Here is a 17054-nt window from a genome sequence, read left to right on the forward strand (position 1 = left end):
ATGACCAGAACTCAGTCCTGTTCAATACACACCAGCCTCCTTTGCCTCTTCCTCCTCATGATGGTGCTCCTCACTGTTGTTGGCTGCCTCCCGGCCCACCATGTCAAAGTATTCACCCTTGCGTTCCAGCAGCTCTGCATGTGTTCCCTTCTCCACGATCTTCCCTTCCTGCATCACCACGATCTCATCACACTTCTCCAGAAACTGAAATTGGGGATGATGATTATATATAGATATAGAAACAGGACCACAGGAGTGCAGCTCAGGCCTTACACACACACACACACACACACGAAAATACATGAGACAGAAGTGAAGTCTGATCACATAAACCTAAAGAAAAGGAAAACAGGTGTGGTCCAATGCAAGATGTACAAGAGCAAGGAAAAAAAGAGACAAAGTATGGATAAGAATGAAAAGAAATCAAAACCAAAAAAAATAAAGAAGACTTTATGATAGCAAGAAATCAATATATCAAAATAAGGAGAGAGAGGAAGAGAAAGGATATGAAAAGGATATATATGAAAACTGTAAGGATGAACCAAAACTATTCTATAAATGAAAAAAATTAAACTAAAAGAAAAACTAGAAAGACTGAAGTAGTGAAATGAAACATGTGAAGACTCAAGACATAAGTGAATTGCTAAACAAAAAGTGCCAAGTTTTCACACAAGAATCAGAATTTAAAGAATCAAAAGATGAGAAGAAAGAAAAGTAAATGTGGGAAATTATAGTAATTAAAGAAGTTTATAAAATGATGCAGGAACTGGAAGAGAGAAAAGCAACAGGACCAGATGGAGTATCAGGTTTCATTGTAAAATGCGTAGGAAACAATTAATTGAACCAGTATATGACATAATTAAGTGCTCAATATCAGCTGGAATGGAATGGAAGAGAGCAGACATAGTGCCAATTTATAAAAGTGGAAAGAATGAAGAACCACTAAACTATAGACTAGTATCAATGACCAGCATAATATGTAAGATCTGTGAAAAAGTGATAAAAAAGCAGTGGACAGAATTTCTACAAAAAAAACATGATATAATAACAGAAAAACAGTATGGCTTTAGACATACATGGTTGTGTGTAACCAATTCGATGAGCTTCTATTCGAGTGGCTGATATAACACAGGAGATGGATGGATGGGTAGACTGTGTGTATTTAGATATAAAAAAAAGCTTTTGACAAAGTTCCACACAACAGGCTATTATGGAAGTTAGATAATAAATAGATAAAAATAAAAAAATGGATGGAAAGTTACTTAAAGGGAAGAGAAATGAGAATGAGAGTAAAAGATATAAAATCAAAATGGAAAAAAGTAGATAGTGGAGTACCACAAGAATCAGTGGTGGCACCAATACTTTTCCTGATCTACATAAATTATATGCCTGAAGGAGTAAAGAGTTACATGAGCTTGTTTGCGGATGATGCAAAGTTACAAAGACATAAGCAACATCAAAGACTGTGAAATTCTTCAAGGGGATTTGAATAAAATCTGGGGTTGGAGTAAGAAATGGGAGATAGAATTTAATGTGAAAAAATGTTACATAACGGAAATCTGAAAAAGTGACAAGAGACCAAAATGGACATATAAAATGGGAAAGGAAGAAATAATAAAAGTATAAGAAGAGAAAGATCTGGGAGTGACAATACAGGACAGTCAATAGTCGGAGAAGCATGTAGAAAAGATATTCAGAAATACATATAAAATGGTGAGAAATAGTGAAACAGCATTCCACTACATGGATAAAGATATGATAAGAACAATAATTATCACTATGATTAGACCAAAGCTGGAATATGCTGAATCAGTGTGGTCTCCCCACAAGAAGAAACATATGAAAAAAACTAGAACGGATACAAAGGATGGCAACAAAGATCGCTCCAGAAATGGAAGAATTAACATATGAAGACAGGTTAAAGGAAATGAACCTACCAACATTGGAACAAAGAAGAGAAACTTAATACTGATTTATAAATTGTGGAATAAAATGGAAGAAATAAATAATGAAAAACTACTGCTAAGAGAAGTAGGAAATATTGGTTACATATGAGGACACAGCAAAAAACTAAGAAAGGGAAGATGCTTGAGTAACATAAAGGTATATAGTTTACCCACAAAAAATATACAAGTTCAGAGCAAGCTAAGTGAGGAGGTAGTATCGGCAACAAGTGTGCACAACTTCAAGGAAAAACTGGATAATTGTGGATATGGAGACAAGACCACACGAGTGTAGCTCAAGCTCTGTAAGTTACAACTAGGTAAATACAACTAAGTAAACACACACAAACACACACACACGTACACGCACGCATGCACACACACACACACACACACACACACACACACACACACACACACACACACACACACACACACACACACAGTGACACACAACACATACATGAGGTGCGTGGGTGACAAGGATAACAGTTTTCTCTGCCAGGTGTCCTCTGATGCACTGGTTGAAGATGTGCCGGGCCACCTTGGCGTCCACAGCACTCAGGGGATCGTCCAGGAGGTAAATGTCTCTGTTGCAGTACACGGCTCGGCCCAGGTTCACCCTCTGCTTCTGTCCACCACTGCACATCAGATGGAGTTGGGATAGGTTAGGTTAGGTTTAAGCTCAACTGGCTGATAAAAAAATGTAAGCAATGGAGGTGGATTTGGTTTTATTACTGACAGGTAGACTAAAAATTTGGATTATCTGGTTTGGTTATGTTCGGTTAGGTTTGGTTTTGGTTTGGGTTTTGGTTTGGTTAAGTTTGGGTTATCTTTTTATCAAGTGGGAGGATAAAAATTTGGCTTATCAGGTTAGGTTAGGTTAAATTAGGCTAAGTTAGGTTAGGTTTGGTTAGGTTAAGCTTTCCTTCATCAACTGGTGGATAAAAATAAAAATGTGATGGAGGCTGTTTGGGTTACTGTTTTACCAAGAAGTAGAATATAAATTTGGCTTATCAGGTTAATTTCACCATAGTGCTTATCTTGATTGCTCTCCTCTTTCTTTATCTGTTTAAGTTTTCCTTTCATCTATCAGTGGGATCACATCACATCACATCAATTTCACAACTCTCTCTCTCTCCTCCTCTCTTCCGCTGTATATCCCTTTCTCACCCTCCTAAACATTCTCTCTACCTCTCTGTCTCTCAATATCCCCCTCTCTCACCCTCCTTCCATCCTAACCTCCACCTCTCAGTACCTCAGGTTTGTTCCTCGCTCTCCAATCTCTGTTGACTCGCCAGACGCCAGCAGCTCAATGTCTGACTCGAGGGAGCAGACCCGTAGCACCTCCTTGTACTTCTCTTCGTCATACTGCTGCCCTATCAAGACATTCTCCCTAAAGGTGTCATTGTAGATCCATGCCTGCTGGGTCACTAGGGCAAGATGGCCATTCACTTGCACACTCCCATTCTGCACTTTCATCTGCAATAAGGGGGAAGGGGGATGGTTTGTGTGAGGCCATGTGAGGTTGAGTGAAGGTTGTGGGTGTGGGTAAGGTGTGCTTTTGTTTTTCAGAGAGAGGAGTAGACATGTATGCAAAAGAGGTTGGAGGGGTATGTGAAAGGTAAATGGAAGATCAATGTGGAGACCAAAGAAGACCTGGAGAAGATATGTAGGAGAGGAAATAAAAAGGGGTAAATATCACAGAAGAGACACTCTGCAACTGCAAAAATGAGAGAAATCAAATAACAGGTAAATATGGATATGACAATGAAAACTAAAGAAGACAAGAAGATATGCAGAGGAAGAAATGAAAAAGAGGAACATCAAAGAAGACATCTATGACTACAAAAAAATGGAAGAGCCCACATAACAGGAAAATAAGAGTATTAAATGAAATTATAATGAAGACAAAAGAAAACCTGAGGAAGATATAGGAAGGGAGAAATGGAAAAGAAACATCAAAGACGTGATCATCTATAATTGCAAAAGTAGGACCCAATAACAGGAAAATAAGGGCATTAAAAGATATGATAATAATGATGAGTACCACAAGCCCTTACTGGAGACCCAATAACAGGAATATAAAGGCATGAGAAGCAATAATAATGATGATACTATCAGAATGCTACAGGGCCTTACATCTCCACAAATGGCTGAGATCAAGGAGCTCTTCCCGGCACCAATGCTGCCACACACACCAATCAGCTTGCCCTTCTCGATGGACAGGTTGATGTCAAAGAGGGTGTCCACACTCTTAATCATGTTGGTGGTGACGGCATCCTCTTGGCTGGACTTTATGGGGCTGCTGCTTCCATTGGCGTGTCCGTTTGTATGTTTGCCTTCCCCCTGCACTGCTCCATCCCTCTTGGCATCCCCTGAGACACAGAATGCTGGTTACCCTCAGTGTTCTCTTCCTTAATTGGGTTCAAACTTGAAAGAGATTTAAAAAAGGGATAAGAAGGAATTGGGTCTCAAACTGAGTGGTAGATGAATGGAATGAACTCAGTAATCAGGTTATTGGTGCTGAGTCATTAGGGAGCATTAAAAGAACATTTGACAGATTTATGGATGAGAATGATAAGTGGAAATAGGTAGGCACATTTCACAAAGGGACTGCCATGTGTAGGCCTGATGGCTTCTTGCAGCTTCCCTTATTTTCTTATGTTCTTAATCATATTACCACTGGCATCATTATGCATATAAATACACTTATAAATGATGAGATCTCTACTGCAATTCACAGAAGAGCTACTACTATTACTACAAGATAATAAAAATAGGTATTATTATTATTACTATTATCAGTTCATTGCCTCAATACATAAAACCAAAGGAAAAACATGTGATATTATAAAAAGTTTTGTCCATTATAAGGTTTATATACTCATTCCCTTTCTAAAGCAAATTATGAACTAATGATGCTTACTAAAAGTAGGCATCTCAACAATAAAACAATACAGTCATGAAAATCACATTCACTCTTCAAACCAACTAACCATTCCTGATCCAATTACTTACTTGCACTCAATACAATCTCATATTCTAACAAACAAAGATAAGCATTTGAACAATAACAAAGAAAAATCATTATTAAAAACCACAACTCCACTCTACCAACCATTCTTCAGCTTATTGGCTGCTGGGGAGTCTGAGGCACCACCTGATTTCTTCTGCTTAAAGTCAATGTTTAGCACCTCCCATGCAAAGTCCCCACTCTTGATCTGCAGGGCCAGGTTATTGTTGAGGAGCCCCCCTACCTGCTTCTGGTGCTCTGGCAACTCCAGCAGTTTCTAGAGACATGACCTTGGATTAGCTACTGGTAAATGTTATGGGAAATAGAACGTTAAGCAAAATTACAGTGAAGGTGATGATAATAATGATGAAAGGTTACATTTTTGTGCTGCTATTTCACTGTTTTTTGTTGTTCCTTGTTCTCTGAGTACTAAGGTAAGAAAGATGGATGTGCAACTGTGCATGGTTTTCTTTATTTTTTCCACTTTTTCCCAGTGCCCAGGTAAGGTCTGAGCTCACCTGTATCCTGGTGAGGGAAATCTTGGCTTCAGCAATGGATCTCACAGTGAAGGGGAGAACACCAACTGTGAACTGCATTGCATTGAACACTGAGAATATGGTAAAGGCTTCAGCTGAATTGAGTGGAGAGCCTGCAAGAAGTAAAGGCATCAGTAAACATGCACTTATTTATTAGTAGATTTAGTAAATCAACTTCAGAATTCTTTATCCTGAGTTCTAAAATCCAGATATCTTCAGTATATACTATGTAAAGTGCCTTTAGGGGTATAACAAGGGTGACATAAGCAAAATTCTCAGGATCAGTAATCAAGATAGTACAAGAAGTTCTGCATTCAAGCTTGAAAAGTTAGATTTAAAGAGACAGAAAGGAATTGGTTCTTAAATATAAAGGTAAATGAATGGAATGAACTCAGTAATGAGGCTGTTAATGCTGAGTCATTAGGTAGCTTTGTATGTATATTTCACACATGGAATGCCTTGTGTAGGCCTGATGGCCTCCTACAACTTGTCTTACTTTCTTATGCTCTTATGTTATAACAAAATACCAGAAAGTGTGCTGCTCAAAGAAATGTGTAGCTTATGATGAAGACAGGCACAGCTCAAGAACCTGTCACCAAGCCTGCCATGCACTGCCTCTTGTATTCCCTGGCTATGCTCTTGTGGCTCACAACTGGCAGTTTCCTTCAAAGCACCTCATGAAAAATGAATTGCTACATATGGGTGCAAAGTCTTAGCTAACACTTACATACAGGTATTAGATTTGTGGAGAATATGTTGAGCAAGTCTAAGATACAGAGTGCAGCTCTGAGATTAAAGCTGAGTAAACACATGCAGTGTGATGGTAAAAGTTTGTTGATCTGCTACACTCCTTTCCACTGTCATAAACATTTTCTCTTAGCTCAGGTTCTCTCAGCTCCAAACATTCTCCTTACAAAACATGACAACTGATGGATCTGCATCAGATAAGAGGCTCTCATTTTTTTTTCAATGTAAGAGGGACATCAGCTAATGGTAACAAAGTTTATATATATATATATATATATATATATATATATATATATATATATATATATATATATATATATATATATATATATATATATATATATATATATATATATAAAAAGCCCACTGAAATACCAGTCCCCAGAAGAAAAGCCAAAAGTATCACCCAAATCTAGAGAAGTGTCTGAAGACCTCCCTCTTGAAAGAATCTAAGTCATAGGAAGTGGGAAATCAAGAAGCAGGCAGGGAGTTCCAGACTTTTACCCAGTGAAGGGGATGACAGATTGTGAATACTGGTGAACTCCTGCATTAGAGAGATGGACAGAATACGGTGAGAGAAAGTAGAAAGTCTTGTGCAGTGAGGCCACGGGAAGAAAAACATGAAGTACAATGGATGAGTGCAGGTTACTTGACTTCCAACTGTGACCAAGTGGCTCACCAGAGAGTGTGTAGCCCATGAAGGTGACAATGGTGGCCAGGATGCTGATGCTGGGGGTGACTGTGGAGCTCACCGCCTGCAGCAACGCCCCGATGCGGTGCTTCTTCAGCTCCTCACGCCGGATACCTGCAAGCACATCCTCTATTTATTTCATGCATTATGAACTTTAACTATGTACATTTCACCATCTATAGTTTCACTCTTCCATGCACTACAAGCTTTGACTCTGGTAAAAGCATAAAGGTGTGCTGTAAACAATCATGAACATTGCCATAGGTCTGGCAGCATCATGTTTCCTGGACCTTGGCACATGGAGTACGGTAGCCAGTTTCTTTTTCTGCCACACTTACATTCCCAGTCATTGCTGCTTGGTACTCACCTCAAGGCTGGGTGAACCTAGGAGCAGGCATCGTCCCAAAAATATTCCAACTGTAATCAGGATCTGAACCTGGGACATCTTGTGTTGCAGTAAGGCACACTACTGTCTGAGTTACTGTGCTGACTGACTCTGGTACACCCTCTATATTTCTACATCCCCATACATCACAAACTTTAATTCTGGTACACCTCATCCTTTGTACTTTCACACTTCCATGTATTACAAACCTTAAATGTGTACACCTCACCCTTTTATTTTCTTTCTTCAGTGCATTATAAACTTTGATTCTGGTATATCCTCTATATTTCCAGGTCTCCACACATTACTGACGGACAAGACTCACCTGATATCTTCTTGGCGAATGAGTCTTCCCATGAGTACATTTTGATGAGTCGCATGCTGTTGAGAATCTCACTCATGAGGGCCACACGTTTGTCTGTCACCTTGACTGTCTCCACCCGGATGCTGCTCTGGGCCTTGGCAATGAGTGCCTGTGGGAGAGAGAGAGAGAGAGAGAGAGAGAGAGAGAGAGAGAGAGAGAGAGAGAGAGAGAGAGAGAGAGAGAGAGAGAGAGAGAGAGAGAGAGAGAGAGAGAGAGAGAGAGAGAGAGAGAGAGAGAGAGAGAGAGAGAGAGAGAGAAAAGAGAGAGAGAAAAGAGAGAGTGAGTGAGGAAGTGAGTGGAGTGAGTGAGGGAGGGAGTGAGTAAACATTTGAACATTTATCTAGAGGCACTAGCAAAAATTATAAATATTAGCAGTGAATAATAATGAGGAAGAAATGTGACTAGCCTTTCTGAGGGAGGGAGGAAGGGAGGGAGGGAGGGAACAGGCAAGTGAATAAGTGGGTGGGTGATTTAGTGAATAAGTATGAGTAATTAGGAAATGAATGAATGACTGAATGTGTAAGTGAATATGAAAGTCAAAGTGAGTAATAGTGAACAGATGAATGGCTAACTGATTGACTAACTGACTGATATGAATGAAGACATCACAACAACAGAGTCACATGAAGCTACACATCATAAGTACAACAGAAGAAACTTTGAAGACACGATGAAAAAATAACACTGGATTCTATTCTATGTTCAACATTTGCAGAGTGAGAAATTAGCAGACTTTCTCTTTTTGTACCTTTTTGTACCCTCTTCCATGGACGACAAATGAAAAAATAAAAGAGAGAAATGAACACAAAATTTCATGTTAAAAATAAAATCTAAAATCAAGCACTTTATATCTTTTTATGTAAGAGGGGCACTGGCCTAGGGCAACAAAAAGAATGAAAAAAGGCCTACTGAGGTGCCAGTCCCTAAACAAAGGTAAAAAGAATCATCCAAAATTGGCAGATGAGTGTTTTGAAACCTCCCTCTTGAAAAGTTCATGTCACAGGAAAGAATATACAGAAGCAGGCAGGGAGTTCCAGAATTAACCAGAAAAAGGGATGAATGATTGATGAGCACAAGTTAACTTTTGCACTAGAGAGGTGGACAGAATTGGTAAGTGGATGAGGTTAATGACAAAACAAAAAGAGCATACACAAATACTAAGACACTCTTCAGTAAACCAGCAGTGTGACAAGACTCAAAAGTAGCAAGTCATCTTCCAAACATACCATGATGGGGTAGAAGAGGATGTAGACGCCCTGGCCCAGCAACGACCACGGACCCAAGATGTAGATGCAGTAGATGACGCTCAGAGTGAAGAGGACAGGCATTGCTAGAAATTATGATTGATGGAGTAAATACATGGATGAAATTATGACTCACTCTTATGTGTGCAAAAAGTTACATGTAGTATAAAACTGTGGAGGAAATTAATATTAACTAATGTGATGATGATGGTGAAGGAAAAGTACAGCATAGTGTTTCAGCTTACATAACACACAGATATCAATTAGGGTAATAAAATAAAGATAAATAAATAAATAAAGATAAAAATAAAAACAAAAGTAAAAAAATAATAAAATCACACAACAGAAAGCACTGGATATAGTATTTCAAAATCTACTAAACACACAAAAAAATAAAATGATGAAAGAAAATAATATTAAAGCAAATCAAAGGGAAAGTATAAAGCCCATTCTCTTTAAATTCCTTAATGTAAGCCTGTCTCTCCTCTTCCCCAAACTAAGCCCAACCCATTACCTCCTAACTAAGCCTAACTCATCTTCTAAGCCTAATTCACCCTCTTCCTCTGCCTTCACTCAGTCTAATGCCTCTTCCTTTCCTTACTTACAAAGCTACACCTCTCCTCTTTTTCCAGTAAGTAAGCCCCATTCTTCCTCTTTCTCTGCTTCTGAGCCCAATGCATCCTTCTTTCCTCCCTTATTAATCTTAATCCACACTTTTTCTTTCCTTTGTAATCCCAACACATCTGCTTCTTATAAGTAAACCACAATGCTGCTTCTTTCTAAGCCAGATCCATTTATTTTTTTCCTCCTTTACTAACCTTAATCCATACTTTTTTCCACACTTTCTAATCCCAACATATCTTCTCTTCCTCTCTTATTAACTACAATCCATCCTCTTTCCCCTTTTACTAACCTCAGTCCATCTTCTTTCCCTCCCTTACTAACTTTAATCCATACATTTTTTCTTCCCTTACTAACCCCAATTCATATTTTTTTTTCCTCCCTTAATAAGCCCAACGCATCCTCTTTTCCTCTAATGTAAACTCCACTCCTCTTCCTCCTCCTATCCTACTAAGCCAGATACATCTTCTTTTCCTCCCTTACTAACTCCAACACATACCCTCTTTTCCTCCCTTACTAACTCCAAATGCATATTTTCTCCCTTACTAACCTTAATCTATCCTCTTTTCCTTCCTCACTAACCTTAATCCATTCTCTTTTCCTTACTAATCCCAACACATACTCTTTTTCCTCCTTTACCAAGCTAGATACATTCTCTTTTCCTCCCTTACTAAGTCCTACACACCCTCTTTTCCTCCCTTACAAACCTCACCCCTTCCCCATCCCCTCCCTTGTCAGTCCCCTAAGCCTCTAATTCCCAAACACACCAGTAATGAAGACACAGGAGATGCACGCCTCAAACAGCCTCTCCATGTCATTGTTGCTGAAATTAATGATCTGCGCTGACAGCCTCTCTCCACCAGTCCTCAAGCGTAACACTTTCTTGTACATCACGGCCTGCATTGCCCCTGTCACCCTTGCAGCTGTGGGTAGTAATTGGTATTAGTGTGTCAGTATGTGAAGTTTTGTATTGATGTTCTAAGTCTTTTGTGTGAATGTTGGGGTGGTATTACTGTTTTATGACTTTAATTTTGATCTGTACTATTATTGCAGTGTCATTAGTTAGTGGATTGATATATGAACATTCTCTCTCTCTCTCTCTCTCTCTCCTACATCAATAACACGTCATATGTGTGAAAGCCGCGTACACGCAGACACACAAACAAAAACAACAGCTCAGCATGCAGTGGGCAAAGGCTGAGTAAAGACAGTAACCCTTTTCAGTATGCATGCACACAACTCACACTTAATCACAGCTGCATCTTGTATGTCAAGTATTCCTGGCCATGTTTTCTTTTTTTTTTTCCTTTACTGTTGCATTTTATAACGTCTCATTCTTAATTTTTTATTTATCTTCAACTTATTTTATTTATTTATTTTTTTATTCATTTCCCAAAGCAGGAATGTTGGCATGGTATCTGGGTAGATTTCTTTTTATTATCTTTTTTTAATAACTTAGGATGCTTGAATGCTTGGAATATGATGCTAAATTCTTGTTAGCCTCTGAATATATCCACTGCTACATAGATTGACAAACAGAGGTAGATAGATAGATAGATAGATAGGTAGATAGACAGATAGATAGATAGATAGATAGATAGATAGGTAGATAGACATGATAGATAGATAAATAGATAAACAGACAGGTAGATAGATAGATAGAAAGACAGACAGACTGATAGGAAGGTTGATAGATAGAAAGTTAGATAGATAGACAGATAGATAAATAGACAGGCAAAGAGACATAAACAGACAGACACTAACCAACTTCAAACTTGCAAAGAATCACACTATATAAACAAAATAATACACAAAACTAACACAAAATAAAACACAACATGGAAACAGAATACAAATTTACACAACTAGAAGCACAAAAATCAGACACACACACACACACACACACACACACACACACACACACACACACACACACACACACACACACACACACACACACAAACACACACACACACACACACACACACACACATACAAATAAATACACACACACACACACACACACACACACACACACACACACACACACACACACACACACACACACACACATACACAGAACATGCAACAAAACACAATGTGAAAAACAAAAGAAAATAAGTTGTACAAAAAAAAAAGCAATTACTTACACAAGCATATTTACACACAGACACACAGACACACACACATTAGTATCCTTACCAGTGTGTGTGCCGACAACAAACATGGCATTAAACAAAGCACCCCGGCCCATGTTGATGATGAATGTGGCCAAAATGATGAGGCCAGCATACAGGTTGTCAATTTGGGGGTCTGTGATGTAGTCCAGGACCAGCTTCAGCATCACAGACTGAGGGACACCAGAGAAAAAAAGTAAATACATACAGAGAACAGGATCACATGACAGATAGTATTGTATATATTTCAAAATCTACAAAATATAAAAAATCTAATAGAGGAAGGTGAAGGACAAAGATGAGTTCAAGTATTTTTTTTAAGAGGCCCAATGAAGATGCCAGTCCCAAAGGAGAACTGTCCAAATAGAATATAAAAAGTTAATAGAAATGTCTTGGAACTTCCCTCAGTACGAGAAACAAAATCAGACAGAGTTCAAGAGTTTACCACTAAAGGTGATGAAAGACTGGGAATATTGGTTAACTCATATGGTAAGATGGACAAAATATGGATGAGAGAAAGTAGACAGCCTTGTGCAGTGAGGCCATGGGAAGAGCAGAAACATAAAGTTGGTAAGAACAGAAGAGCAGTTCTTTGAAAGTAGCAAATAAAAGATCACAAGGGATGCAATCTTGAGGTGAAGGGAGAAGTTGAAGACAGTCAGTTAGAGGAGATGGCTGAGATAAAGATATTTTCTGCTTAGAGAAGAAGGTAAAGTGGAAATAACAATGAAGTGTAGCATAGGAGGCAGTAAAGTGGAAATATGATAAAGGAGGTAAGGAGGAACTAAGGCAAGGTATGTACATGAGATGGTAAATTTACACAAGCGGACTGTGAACATTTTTGGACAAAACTATATTTTTCTGGTAGATTTTGATGTGTTTTGAATGAATCTAGTAACTGTTTTCACTGCAAATAGTTTTTTTCTACATCCCTCAAACATATAAACCAATGATTTGAGATGAAAACAAGCAGAGATTCATCCAAAAAACACAGAAATCTACTAGACAAATGTAGTTTCATCCTCAAGCATGACACTGAAAAAAAAGGAGCTTAACTAAACCTAACCTGACCTAACTAAACCAAATCTAACCTAACTAAACCTAACTAAACCTCTTGACATTGCCTGTAGACCATAATGGCTCAAGGTAACATGGGAGGCAGAGGAAGCGATAATTTGATAAAAATTAATATCACAAGAATGAACAATTTGAGGCGGTAAAGGTATACACCACTGTGTTAAGTGTGAGCAAAGTACTTCACTGAGAACAATGTTTTTTTTTTTTTGTGTGTCATGAGACAGGTGCACTTATTAGATATGGTGGAGACACAAAAGAGCAAAATGGAATATGCAGCAGCACAGCACCCCTGTCGTGTCCTGCACGGCTATCTGTGACACGCTACATTCTCTACTCAAAAGTTAGAGATGTAGGATTGTGAAGGCAAAGGCGAGGGACCATCCTACTCAACTCTTTCGCACCTTATTCCTTATTTTTCATAAGTTGTCTTGCTCTGTGATAACAATAAGAATTCACAGGCAGAATACTACTGTAGAGACCTTGATTTTACACAACAGTTGATGTTTTTGTGTTCCTGAATATTAAATGCGGAGTAGGTACTGCTGCCATTGGTAATAATTACATAACAAGCAGACTCATTACTTCCATCGAATACAGAATGTTACTTGACTGATTGGGCTCTCAGTTCCTACAGCAAGCTGCCACACAGTCAAACTGAGCAACAGTGAAACTTAATATTTGTTGAGGTTTCAACACGAATTAACTCATAAGTTGAACACAACACTGGTACCGTCCAATGATAAACACTTATCCACGTGAGTTTTCTCCCCAGCGCGATGATATACGTTATTGATTTCATGTACATTTTTTTATTTTTTTTATTTAGTATTAGGTCCAGTTACAAATTTCTCAAAAAATAAAGAAGCTGCCAGTCTTGGGGGAAACAGCGCCTAGTGTCAGCAGTCCTCTCTCTTCTCTCCTGTACTGTTACTGTATGATGAAGGATCGTACTGAACTAACACTAGTACCACTTAATAACCAACAGTTTGACCACGCTGGGTCTAACTGAATGTTGTTACGTTATGAAATGTCGTTAGATTTAGTTTTACTAATACGTTTCAAGAGCACATGGCTTTTGTGTACATCGGCTGGCTACGGTTGACAAAATCCGTGGTGTTTGTTTACATCATATAATATGAATATAAATAAATGAATAAACAAATATATAAATAAGTAAATAAACACTATTTTTTTTCCCAAGTTATTCAAGAACACCATTACCAATAACGTACGAATATAGTCTTACAACTTTACTCCATCGAAAGGCTCATTTGACTGAGAACTTTAGGCGGAAAGTTTAAATTTGTGCATAGTGTTGTTGATAACTCGTCTTCTCCCTTGAAAAATAAAGCATCTGAGGGTGAAAACAATCAGACCATAATGTGTTTCTATAAGATAAGTGCCCAAGAAAAACGTTCATTACATAAACAAAAAGGAATTGGAAACTCGTCCATTATGTAAGTACATACGTATGTATGTATGTATGTATGTATGTATGTATGTATATATGTATGTATGTATGTATGTATGTATGTATCTACCTATTTATTTATTTATTTATTTATCTGTATATTAGCTTATTTACTTATTTTCCTTATACAGTACTAGACATCACGTGAAAGATGACTGCTTGATCTAAGGTACCGCAACAACAAGGTCATAATACGCAGTGTGGGCGAGAAACATTTATTACAGCAGTGAAGGAGTGGAGCTTATCGAAGGTGCTAATCTCCAGGCGGGTGTTATCTTTGTATTCTTAAAAGTCTCGGGGTCTTATTTGAACTACTTTTATCACCTTATTGGGAATCATGGCAGGTCTTTAGGGATGTTTTCACGATTCTAATGACAGTTTAACAAGAATTTTACATCATCAGTAAAAAAAAAAAAATGCCGTGAGAATCTGATGAATCATCTCTGTGGTCCTTGAAAAATAATCCTTAGGAGAAAAGAAAATGGTTACGTTACACGCGCACTGAGAACCACAGAGGAGAATAAAGAGAAACAAACAAAAAAAAAAAGGAGACACATCAGTAATCTAACGCCAGCGCAGCACAGAAAAATGCTGAGGTGAAAATCAAACGGAAAACGGAGAGAAAGATAGATAGATTTCATATAGACAAAAAATATAAGCATGAACTTTTATTTTTCTGTGTTTAGTCATAAGAATAAAAAAAAAACACCAGGGACTTATGTAGAAAATCTTTCATATTCTTTTTTATAACCAAGTATTATGAATGTGAGGTTTAGCACGTGATAATATCACCACTACCACTGCCATAAACTCTTTTTTTTTCCACTCCTTTAGGGTCTACTTGCCAGCATTGACAACTGACTGATGGTAAAGAAAGAGGAACCATGAAAAAAGGAAGAGAGGAGGAAGTGGAACCTAAAAAATGACGAGAAATTAATGCACAAAGGAAACAAAAAAAAAAGGAAAAAAAAACAAGAATGCAAAAGCAGGAACGAAAAGTGAAGCACAAAGGGAAGAAATATGAATAAAACGTAAGAGAAAAAAAAAACAAGAATAAAGAACATGAAAAATAATAATACACGAAATACAACAAAAGAGGGGAGGGAACATCGCGAGAGAAAAATAGTACATGAAGGATAGAAAAACGTAAAAGCGAATGAAGAAAACTAAAGAAAAAAGGATAAAAACAGAAAATGGGGATGCTGAAGCACGTTTGTCATTCCCTCTGTGACCTTGACTTAGGCGGTTCCTGTCTGACGGAGCACCTGGCATTCTTCCAAACTGTCTCCGTGTTTTTCCTCCTCTGATTGCCCACACCTACGAGTACATTTCCCTCTCGCTGGAAGTTTGCTCACATTTAACCTGTTCCTAAAAAGTAAGACCGGTCCGATTTCTCACACTACCGCTCTATTGCTTGAGGGGCATTGGCCAAGGACAAGCAAAAGAGCGAAAAAAAAAAGGCCCATTGAGGTGCCAGTCAGTGCCGCATCATCCATATGGCTGACTAAGCTGAAGCCTAGGGGCCTCCGAAAGCAGGGGCCCATGCAGTTTTTTTTTTTTTGTGTGTGTGTGTGTGTGTTAAATGTCGTAGTTATTCTCTTTGTTACTCCATTAATTACTTCATTTGCAATATTATTGTAATAAATTGCATGAAAGGAGAATGTGTGATTCCCTGGGGAAGGGGGTGGGGGGCTATGTCGAAGGGTTCAAAGAACCTCGAAGCCTTAGGGTCCTGCCACGGGTTACGGCACTGATGCCTGTCCTAAAAGGAAGGTCAAAAGGATCATAAGAAACTGGAGGATAAGTGTCTTGAAACCCCGTTTTGGAAGGTGTTCAAGTCCTAGCGAGAAAGAACTACTAATACTAATACTACTACTAATACTACTACACTACTACTACTACTACTACTACTACTACTACTACTACTACTACTACTACTACTAAATAAGAAAAAAAAAATAAATAAACAGGCAATGAAAGTAATATCAGATGAAGAAGCAAAAGAAAAAGAAAACGGAACCAGGCAAAAGAAAACGGTACGCAAAATATTTTTTCCTCGCATCTCTCCCCTTGTTACTTACCGGGCCGAGAAACTGCAGAATGTTTTGCACTATGGATATCAACATGCAGACCACCACCCTCGTCCTTATAGCCCGCCATACCACGCGCCACAGCTCAGGTTTTCTCTTGAATTTGGCAGACTCCTTCTCCTCCTCCCACAGTCTCTCCATGCGGGCTGAGTTCAGTTCAGACCCGTCTTCGTACTGCGAGAAAGTCATGGGGGTGAGCACTCTCTCTCTCTCTCTCTCTCTCTCTCTCTCTCTTCTCTCTCTCTCTCTCTCTCTCTCTCTCTCTCTCTAAAGAAAAAAATAAAAAAATCAGTTACATCATCCAATTTGCTATATTGAAGTACTATAATAAATAAAAAGAAATAATTAAAGGACGAAAAAAACGATTGGCAACAGTGACAACAACACCCTGGCTGTAATATTACCTGTAGCAGCCAGAGGTCCCCGGGTTGCAGGCCTCGCTTGTAGGCCTTCATCATGAGCCGCGTGAGCCAGGTGACGCTGATGTAGCTGAACAGACCCGCATTGTTGCTCGGAAGGAGGTTCTTGTCCCTGGGCAGAGGTGAGGTGAGATTAGTTTAGGTGAGGTGAGGTGAGGAGAGGTGAGGTGTGGTGACGTGGTGGAGGAGAGGTGAGGTGAGGAGAGGTGAGGTAAGGTAAGGTAAGGTGAGGTAAGGTCAGATAAGGTTAGGTAAGGTGAGGTGAGGTGATGT

At 38.7% G+C, this 17054-nt stretch overlaps 1 protein-coding gene across 4 annotated transcripts in view; it reads right to left on the bottom strand.

Annotated features, from left to right (window-relative positions):
* The window catches only part of LOC135092112 (ATP-binding cassette sub-family C member 5-like), a 70678-nt gene that overhangs the window by 25406 nt on the left and 28218 nt on the right, over window positions 1–17054 (bottom strand). For all 4 annotated transcript variants that reach the window (XM_063990334.1, XM_063990333.1, XM_063990337.1 and 1 more), the window contains 13 exons: window positions 16767–16893; window positions 16354–16536; window positions 11750–11897; window positions 10315–10470; window positions 8909–9012; window positions 7644–7791; window positions 6922–7047; window positions 5478–5608; window positions 5065–5236; window positions 4086–4321; window positions 3202–3425; window positions 2407–2584; window positions 33–204 (listed from right to left, as the gene is read on the bottom strand). In XM_063990334.1, coding sequence (XP_063846404.1) covers window positions 33–204; window positions 2407–2584; window positions 3202–3425; window positions 4086–4321; window positions 5065–5236; window positions 5478–5608; window positions 6922–7047; window positions 7644–7791; window positions 8909–9012; window positions 10315–10470; window positions 11750–11897; window positions 16354–16536; window positions 16767–16893 — 2105 coding nt within the window. The remainder of the gene's footprint in view (window positions 1–32; window positions 205–2406; window positions 2585–3201; window positions 3426–4085; window positions 4322–5064; window positions 5237–5477; window positions 5609–6921; window positions 7048–7643; window positions 7792–8908; window positions 9013–10314; window positions 10471–11749; window positions 11898–16353; window positions 16537–16766; window positions 16894–17054) is intronic.

The sequence above is a fragment of the Scylla paramamosain genome, chromosome 39, assembly GCF_035594125.1.
Source record: "Scylla paramamosain isolate STU-SP2022 chromosome 39, ASM3559412v1, whole genome shotgun sequence".
Taxonomy (NCBI): Eukaryota; Metazoa; Arthropoda; class Malacostraca; order Decapoda; family Portunidae; genus Scylla; species Scylla paramamosain.